Source organism: Triticum urartu, unplaced genomic scaffold, assembly GCF_003073215.2.
Source record: "Triticum urartu cultivar G1812 unplaced genomic scaffold, Tu2.1 TuUngrouped_contig_9663, whole genome shotgun sequence".
In the NCBI taxonomy this organism is placed as follows: domain Eukaryota; kingdom Viridiplantae; phylum Streptophyta; class Magnoliopsida; order Poales; family Poaceae; genus Triticum; species Triticum urartu.
Window position 1 is genome coordinate 1 of NW_024120729.1, and position 10,190 is coordinate 10,190.

At 39.4% G+C, this 10,190-nt stretch overlaps 1 protein-coding gene across 2 annotated transcripts; it reads right to left on the reverse strand.

The window, feature by feature from the left end:
• Nucleotides 1-6,772: 6,772 nt before the first annotated feature.
• Nucleotides 6,773-10,146, reverse strand: LOC125532314 (serine/arginine-rich-splicing factor SR34-like; the record flags this gene model as incomplete). Of its 2 annotated transcripts, XR_007293984.1 has the most annotated exon segments (12): nt 7,025-7,064; nt 7,151-7,219; nt 7,292-7,322; nt 7,743-7,912; nt 8,201-8,310; nt 8,441-8,497; nt 8,586-8,635; nt 8,775-8,832; nt 8,901-8,947; nt 9,029-9,128; nt 9,227-9,301; nt 10,081-10,146. XR_007293984.1 is itself a non-coding variant. In XM_048696430.1 (11 exon segments), coding segments are annotated over 11 exon segments (678 nt in total), but the record flags the coding sequence as incomplete, so codon positions are not given.
• Between the last annotated feature and the right edge of the window lie 44 nt (nt 10,147-10,190).

Below are 10,190 nucleotides of genomic sequence, written 5' to 3' on the forward strand. Positions count from 1 at the left end.
ATGCCTCTCAAAATGTTTTTATCTCTCAATTTTCGTGTTGAGCTCTATCACCTCTACAAATACCTACTTCCCTCTGTGAAGGGCCTTTCTTTTACTTTATGCAATTTTTATTTTTAATTTGAGTCTCCATATTCTCTTATAAAGCACCAACTAGGGGGCACTATGATCATACTTGAGCATTGGGTGTAGTTAATATGCGAGTGTATTTCATGAATGGATCAATGATTGAGCATGATGGGCTAGGGATAACTTATTTAGCGTTGATATTTCGAAAGACATGGTTTCTTGGTGATACGCTTGAGTATTGATGTCCTCGTGTCAAATTATAGACTATTACTTTGAATCATTCAAGTCCAAATGTCCATGCTACAAAAGAAAAGAGTATATGATGAATATGATAGGTAGCATTCCACAACAAAAATTTTGTTTTAAATTGCTACTTTATCATGATAAGTTTTATGAGAAAGAGTTGTTGTTATGATGCTAGGAAAAGTGATTGAAATTATCTATCAAACTTATGCACTTTGCTAGCATTCACACTTCATAAATTATTTCTTTTATCATTTACCTACTCGAGGACGAGTAGGAATTAAGCTTGGGGATGCTGATACGTCTCCAACGTATCTATAATTTATGAAGTATTCATGCCATGTTTACAACAATTTTATATGGTTTTGATATGATTTGCATGGAACTAACCCAGACTGACGCTGTTTTGAGCAGAACTACCGTGGTGTTGTTTTTTGTGTAGAAATGAAAGTTCTCTAAATGAGCTGAAACTTGTTAATGATTTTGTTTGGAACAAAAGAGACCCCCGAAGCTTCGTGGGAGGGCCAGAAGAGCCATGAGGAGGGCACAACCCACCAGGGCGCGCTTGGTGGGACTGGCTTGCCCCGGTGGATTGTGCTCACCTTGAAGCCCATCTTAGCGTGAAACCAACGCCAAAAATCCTATAAATAGAGAAAGCATCAAAAGTAACCCTAGATCAGAAGTTTCACCGCCGCAAGGCTCTGTAGCCACTGAAAACCAATCTAGACCCTATTCCGGCACCCTGCCGGAGGGGGGAATCATCTCCGGTGGCCATCTTCATCATCCTAGCGGCCACCACGATGAGGAGGGAGTAGTCCACCCTCGGGGCTGAGGGTTTGTACCAGTAGATATGTGTTTAATCTCTCTCTCTCTCGCGCGCGTTCTTGAGATGTCACGATCTTGATGTATCACGGGCTTTGTTAATATAGTCGAATCATATGGTGTTTCCCCCTCTATCTTGTTGTGATGAATTGAGTTTTTCCCTTTGAGATTTCGTTGTTATCGGATTGAATACTTCTATGGATTTAAGAACACTTGATATATGTCTCGCAATTGAATACTCGTGGTGACAATGGGGTATCGTATTGATTCACTTGATATATGTTTTGGCACTCAACTCGCGGATTCCCGAGGTGACATTGGGGTAATCTATGCATAGGGGTTGATGCACGTTCTTGTCTTTGTTTCTCCTGTAGAAATCTTGGGGCACTCTTTGAAGTTCTTTGTGTTGGATTAACTATTATGAATCTGAATTTGCTTTGGTGTCATTTCAGTACGAACTCTTGGTTAGATCGATCGAAAAGAATAGCTTCGTGTTATTTTAGTACAAACTCTAGGATAGATTGATTGGAAAGAATAGCTTTGAGGTGCTTTCGTACCCTACAAACAATTCCGTCTTATGTTCTCCGCTAGATAGGAACTTTGGAGTGATTCTTCGTTGCACGTAGAGGGACGGTTATATGATCCAATTATATTAGCATTGTTGAGAGATTGTACTAGAGAAAGTACGGACCCTAGGCTTCATTATCAAGCATTGCAATACTATTTTTGTGCCCGTTTACTATTTACTACCTTGCTGTTTTTATTTATTCAGATTATAAAAGTATATTTCTACCCTCAATACTACACTTTTATCACGATTTCTTCGCCGAACTAGTGCACCTATACAAATTACCATTGTATTTGGTGTGTTGGGGACACAAGAGACTTTTTATTATTCGGTTGCATGGTTGTTTGAGATACCATCTTCATCCTACACCTCCCACGAATTGATAAACCTTAGGTCATCCACTTGACGGAAAAGTGCTACTGTCCTACAAAACTCTGCGCTTGGAGGCCCAACACGTGTCTACAAGAATAAAGTTGTGTAGTAGACATCATTAACCATCGGCACCCCGACCCTCACACAAAGTAAGACACTCAATAATAAATCACGCTCCAACTTCGTAGCATAACTAGAGACTATACGTGCATTCTTTGAGAATCACAAACCTTAACACCAATATTCTTACTAAACCACAATCATTCACTAGTACCTCCCACATATTACCATCTCAATATCGGAAACCTATTGCAAGGAATCAAACTTATCATATTCAGTGATCTACATGAAAGTTTTTAATATGTCCCTCTTGAATATCTATCATATCAGGACCAATTTCATAATATGTGCATATTTTCATTACTATTTATTAGACTCTCAAAAATATGAGTGAAGCATGAGAGTGCAACTATTTCTTTAAAATATAACCACCGCCATGCTCTAAAAGATATAAGTGAAGGACTAGAGCAACAACCTAGCTCAAAAGATAGTGAAGCACATAGAGTATTCTAACAAATCACGAATAAATGTGTGTCCCTCTCAAAAGGTGTGTGGGGCAAACAATGATTGTGGCAAACTAAAAGGCAAACAAAGCAAAGACTGCAATAATAGAAGACGCTCCAAACAAATCTCATATCATGTGATGAACAAACTTAGATGCTTGGTTCTCCTTGAATATTACCTTGAGGGTGCCTTGGATATCCCCAAGCTTAGGGTCTTGCCGCTCCTTATTTCTTCATCCACCGTGATCTCACCCAAAAGTTAAAAACTTCAGCACACAAAACTCAACAGAAACCTTGTGAAATCCATTGGTATAACAAGCAAATCATAAACTTCAGGCACTATTACCCCCCCCCCCTTGCTAATTTCAAAGGGGTGGGGCCCCTCCCTCTGCCCTGGCTTCAATCCTAACCCTCCATGTAACCAAACCTATTAAATCTGCAAATGTTTACTTATAGCTCTAGCATTACTCTATTTCAAAACATAATTGCATCACCCTAGCAGATTGACACGCGCTAGGTTAATAAAAAGGCAACAACAAGCAATCCAAAAGAGGAATATGATGTTAAGAGTTGTGCAAACACGGATTAGAAGACCATTCTCGCTACCTAGGGAGAAGAACATGTAGTAATAGAATGGCACACGGTATTACAATCACACATGTGCACAATAGTATCTCAAACGATAATTCTAGACCTACGGGTGATCTATGCTCGTTTTACAAAAGCTTCCAAATACCCCCCCCCCTGGCTAATTTCAGAGGGGCGGGGCCCTCCAATCCTAATCCTCCACATAACGAAACCTGTTAAATCCGTAATTGTTTCCCTATAGATCTAGTATTACTCTATTTTAAAATATAATTGCATTACCCTAGTAGACTGACATACGCTAGGTTAATAAAAAGGCAACAACAAACCACCCAAAAGAGGAATATGATGTTAAGAGTTGTGCAAACACGGATTAGAAGACCATTCTCACTCCCTGGAGAGAAGAACATGTAGTAATATAATTGGATCTCAAAATAAATATACCTAGCATGTGCTTCACACATGTTCTTAAATGGTGTCTGAATCGATTGTAGTATTCGTGAAATCAGAATAACATTTATCTCTCATAAGCACCGGCTAGCATTGGAAGCCAAAGTTTGCTTCTACACCCCCTTCCCGATTACTCGTGCAAACCAATGTCATAAATAAAACTGTTATCTTCTTATTGAGGCACCCGTGTTAGCACCTACATTATAGAAGGTCTAAGACACACATTGCGTTAAGCATGAGGTTTGATCTTGAGTTGGAAACACAACCATTCTCTTTTCGTCCAATCAAAGCTTGATTCTCTCGGGTCTAACAGAGCCTTGTCCGGTCCTAACTATGAGTACTCCATGCATAGGGTCGAAGCATAGTTTAAAAACCAAATCGGCAACCAAATAGGTGAGGTTGTCGGTTCAGGTTTTTATTGATCGGACCGTCGGTTCAATGATTCATTGTGACAAAAAACGGAATACAGTTAAGATAAATTTTTCAAATTTTTGACCTCACATCATATAAATACATGTAATATTAGTTGTAAACCATTAATAAACTACAAAGTATTGTTAGCCTAGTTTGTTAATGAGCCTTGAGTGTGCCTTGCCTCATGGTTAGGTGTGTGATCCCTAGTTTATGCACCATTTCTTGAATATTTCTCCTTTTTTTACTAAAAGACCACTACACCTTAAAAACAATACACGGTGTCGGTTCATTTTTAAAACAATGGGTAGAAGCCAATTTATCATAGACTTAGATCTTTAGAGGATTAAAGACCTTCAAATGTATATGTTGTGTGTTTCATACTGTATTTTATGAATACTTTGCACTCTGTCTACTTTTTTACAGGAAGGATTTACATTCACTTAAAATTCTTGCTACAACTCAATGTTTCTATGCCACGTATCAAATACTTTTGGGCTAATTTATATAGTTTTACTATACTAGTACACGCTTAAGAACCACATCAACGGCTATAGTGGACTCCAGCCTTTTCATATTCATGTGTTCCTATGAATCCCATGAATCAGAGAGGCCTTACCAGCCCTGAATAATAGTTTTCTTTGGTCCAGGAATTAGATAAGACATACCATGATCTCTCTCCCCCAAAAAGCACAAGGTAGAGCATGAAAAAGTGGTTGATGTGTTAATGGCAATTGGAAGTACACGGAAGAGCACACATCACATGAAGAGCTTGTCCACGAAGAGAAGCAATACCCCTCATCTAGCTTCACACCGGTCCATATGGCTGTCGACAGCAACCGAGCACAAGAACCACATCAACGGCTATAGTGGACTCCCATCTGACGTTGCCATCTTCTATTGATAGGACCAAACAGTTGGCAGTATATCTTCTTTTGACAGGACCAAACAGGACACTCAATTGCTGTCATTACATTTGTCTCATTATTTATCAGCGGAAGTGTAACGAATACATAAATCTTGAAAATGAATATAGAAGTAGGTAAGTACCAGAAATGAATAAATAGCTAATATGGACAAACGAATGCAGACGCGAATGTTTACCGAATACAAAATACCCTTTAACTTCGCAAAAAGCACAACAAACCCAACGACGTATTTGTGTTTCCAGCATTACTACTCCCTCCGTTCTATATTAAAAGTGTCGCTGATTTAGTACACTACTCCCTCCGTTCCATATTAAGTGTCACTTATTTAGTTTAAAATTGTACTAAATCAGCGATACTTAATATGAAACGGAGGGGGCATGATACTTAGCCAACATTACTGCAATTAAACTCTCTCTTTGCCAAATAAAGTACATATTAGTTTTTTCTACGACCAACGGCAATTAAACTCTCTCTTTGCCAAATAAAGTACATATTAGTTTTTTCTATGACCAACGGCTCTCTAAGCCAATGCCCGGAGTATATATGTAAACAATCCCTGTGAACTCCTCTTTGGTAGCGAGTATAAGATGTACTCTATTTTATGCCATGTTTAGAAAGATTTTCACGGGAATTTCGTAGGAAACAAATCCGATAGAAGTATTTCCCATGGTGTCGTTTCGATTGTATGATTGGCTTGGAGAACTCCTTCATTTCTCCACTCTTTGGAAGATTCTATTATAAATTTTGTTCAGGACATGTTTTTCACTTCCTTTGAGAAGTCTAGCGCAACTTGTCTCTCATCTCTCTTCTTTTCTCTTTTTCAAGAGATAGTTTCCCACAATTGTTTCTAGAGCAGCCAAACATTTATGGTGTATAATTCTTATGTTTACATTCCGATATGATTCCACTAGACATGACACCTAACTCCTGCACTTTCGCATTCTTGCATCTTTCCTCCCCCCGCGTTTCAAATGGCACCGTTCGCATTGAGTGAATCCAAAATAACAATAAAATGTCAAATGACAACAGGGAGAAGAAGAGAATAAGGAGTTGGGTTGTGGTATCACTTAGAGACCCCCCCTGTATATTTTGACAAAGAATTTCACAGACGCCCATGTATATTTTCACAACGAATTTTCATTTTCGTTAGGTCCAGTTTGTCGTACACTCTCCCTTTCACTCTTTCTCTCTAGCCAAGGCAGAGCCAAGTCTGCTATATCACTGCCAAATCATAGTCATACATGGGCTAACTGTCCAGCCCTGCTCCCCCAGCCACCTAGATAGGCACATACTTGAATGCGACCAGAAGAACATACGTTCGTCTCTTCTGTCTTCACAGGAAGAGACATCCAAGCAGGCAAAAGGGGGCCACGCACTATTGGAGCACCAAAGGGGAACATAGATCATGCAACACCCAGGCAACGTCTTGTGCCCATAAAGGCCACAACAGCACACACCAATGATCGTGCAATCAACTATCCACAGGAGGGACGCAGCAATGATAGACGGAGAGGCGGTCAGTTCACACCATTTCACAGCACCGCAAATAGCAAATAGCGTCACGTCGGGTCTAATGGCCGCTGCAAAGACCTCCTCGAGGTCGTTACTGATGGGATGCAAATTTGTGGCCCTAAGGTATCCACGGATACTCCTGAAAATTTAGTTCATTTGGTTGAACTAAAGAGGACCAGAGAACACCCTAAAGGGTACCCGTTTGCACCCCTACATTACTGATGTAAGCCGAAGTAGATCACAGAACACCATATGTAAACTCTGCTGCAGCATTAAGTTATTCGACACGAAACTATAGCATACTAAAGTTAAAGCCATGAGTTCACGATTTTACGTTCTTGCAACTGAAGTGCAGAAGTAAAACAACACCAGACTCCTACATTGATCTCAAACCACAAAGTTGACGTTTTTCCTTCCAAGGAATAGCAATGGTACTTCTTGGGACAGAGCACCCACAATCCATATTATATTGTCCTAATCCGACTAATCCTGATATGTTTTTCTTTCTGACTTCAAGTGCATCTGGCTTCACTCAGATTTCACCTGCAAGGAATAAGGAATCGGATAAATACAGTTCTATAAAGCTTACAAATGTTTATGAGCGAAAAGATATGGAGTTGGCGGCATACAGGAGACTGAGAACGGGGTAAACTTCTGCTCCTGACGGGGCTCCTGCTCGCAGACTTGTCACGCGCAGGCTGCAAAAACACTTGAATCATGATATTGAAGGAATTACATGATAGAAGAATGTGTACCCTTCAAAGACTTACAGCGGCAGGTGATAGGGATCTTGATGATGACCTACAAAATATTCCAAAAACCAACAAATTGTCACTTAGTATTTGCACTCCTATGGTTTGATCACAATATGTCTACACCTAACCTATGCACACGGGAGCAATACAATATACGGGTGAGCATTTGGGCAGATTCTCTCACCCTTGCTCCGCCGCTCATGCCTTTTGCACCACAAAATAAATTTGAAAATTACAAGCCTTTATTTTTCAAGGAGTCAAAACTACAGGTGTTTGAATGAAAATGTAGACAGTATGGGTTGATGGTTTTGATCCAACAGGTAAAACCTCTTCTCTTTTTCTCTTTCACAAAGATGTGTACTTCAAAAACAAAATCTAGCATTAAAGCCAAGGTTTATATATGAGACCAGGGCAGAGTGCATATTTGAGAATATAAGTGCTCAAGTCAACAGTAATACAAATATACCACAGAATCCACTCCATTATGTTTAGTGCCAGCCCTCCTATCGCTGGTTGTACTCCACTTGCCATACAATCACAATCCAGCAGAACTATCCAACGCCCAAAACCATCCTTGGATTCTGAACGTGCCAATATCCTACCAATGCAATCCCCAGACAGTCGCACGGTCCAGATCTAGTAAAGAGAAGGGAAAATCTTCAAAGATGGACAGCTATCCCGTTATGCACACATGTTCAATAGTCAGACAGGGGAAACTCAAAAGGCCATGCCGAAAAACAATGCATCAGGAAACAGAAGCCAAAAAGCAAACCAGAATGGGATTCCAGAAGTTCAATATCACAGGCCACTTCTATTTCTTGTTCTTATTTTGCAGGTCATTTTTATTCTTGTTAACAGCCCTTTTCCTTGCTTTAACAGGTTGTCAACATGGACTGATTTGAGTATGAACAAACTAAACTATACCTTGGACTCCTGCTCCTGCTATAACTGTGACTTCTGCTTCTCGAGTAAGAGCAGCTTCGGCTTCTACTTCTCGAGTAAGAGCGGCTACGCCTAGCATTGCACTCCCTCACCTATTAGCAACACAGGTAGATTAGAGCATGGAAATCTTCAATTCAGTGAGGTGGGCATGTGGGACGAATATGTAGATATATGATTCAGTATGGTTAAGAGAAGGGGAGAGCAAAAAAGAAACAGCCATACCCTGATATATGCGCGTGAAAATGCATTACGGAACTCTGAATCATCAAGCTTCCTTATCTACAAGATAAAAATAACTAGTAAGCATATATGTTCATCAAAATGTATGCACATGTATGCGCGTAGAGAAGTGTTTAACATATCTTACCGCATGTTTCATGTCTTCGTAGTTGGTATACTCAACTATTCCAGTAATTGCTGTAACACGGAAAAGGTAATGAGGCTTCTAAAAGATAATACAGTTTGAATGAACTAGGCAGGTCAGATATCTAAACAACTAGCCCCACCAACACTCATTGAAGAACAAAATACGAACTGAAAACTGATCATTACTAACCTCCAGCCTCAGGGTAAACATCAGAGAAACAGACATCACCAGCTCGCCGCATATGATCCTGAAAAATGAAAGTAAATTTAAGAATCCTGAAGCATGAACTTCAAGAACTTACATTCACATCCAAACCTTGAGATCTTGCCATGATGCTGAAGAAGGTAATCCGGTAACAATAACTGCGATCCATGAATAGAGATAATAAGAATAGGGGATTTCACCATCAAATTTGTGAGGCTTATAAAGTTAAAAATACAAACCGCGGTAATCAGAACGCCTAAGTGCACCACGACGTCCAGAACTAGTATAGCTGTTTGGTCGATCAAAAGAAGGGCCTTTTCCCCCATGAGCTAACTCCACCTGGATAGTGGATAAAAAGTAAACTTCATAAGAAAGATCTAAGATGTTTCCTTCGTCTCTCAGGAAACGAAAAGAATATTCATACAAGTTCCACCAACCCGCAATTTGTAGCCATCAAAGTCGTATCCATCACGGCCATAAATTGCATCATCAGCATCACGTGGGTCTTCAAACTGCAAAAAGCTCCACTTTGGTGTTAGACTCATAGTCATAGGTGTGCTATACAGAAAGAATTTTAGTTCGGAATGATTTTGAAAAATATTTTTTAATAGAACATTCAGAAAAACTGATACTCCCTCTGTAAAGAAATATAAGAGCGTTTAGATAACTAAATTAGTGATCCAAACGCACTTATATTTCTTTACGGAGGGAATGCATTCTATTGGTTAGATTCTGTATGAAAGCATGCTGTTTTGCACAATGTGCCAATGAGGGTTTCAGGGTATCCTCTTAAAAGGAGGTATAACCATGTAACTATACTACCAGTTGTTGAGTCTTATAGGACAACATGATTTTGTTGTAACAGTTTTACAGAGTACAGGACAAAGAACATTTTGGTTGTTGCACTCCAAATGCAAATTAAGGGGGGAAAACAGGACAAATTACAAGGGGTTACGCTTTAAGTGGCTTCTAGGGATGGGATGGAATCATCTTGTTTTAGTATTCTATAAGCCAGAGAGCAAAATCAACATGTCCTAAAGCTCAAAAGACTTCTTTTTTTCAAGATATTGTCTTATAGCACTTTTGACGTAACTCGAGAGAGAAAACTGACCTACTATATGCTAATCTGATTTTCTAAAAAATCATATCAAAGTATATTTTAACGTAACTCATCTCAAATTTGTCACCCAGACAACCTTACAGAAAAATAATTTATACTACGAAATACAAATACATACTAGTAGTGAGCAAGAATAAATATTCTAACAAAACAATGACCAAAGCACATTACCTCGACAAAAGCATAAACAGGAGGCCTTGGAGGAATTTTCAGATCGATATCGACAATAGGACCGTACTGCAGAAGCAAAGTAATAGAAGATTAAATTGACATGCAGGAAT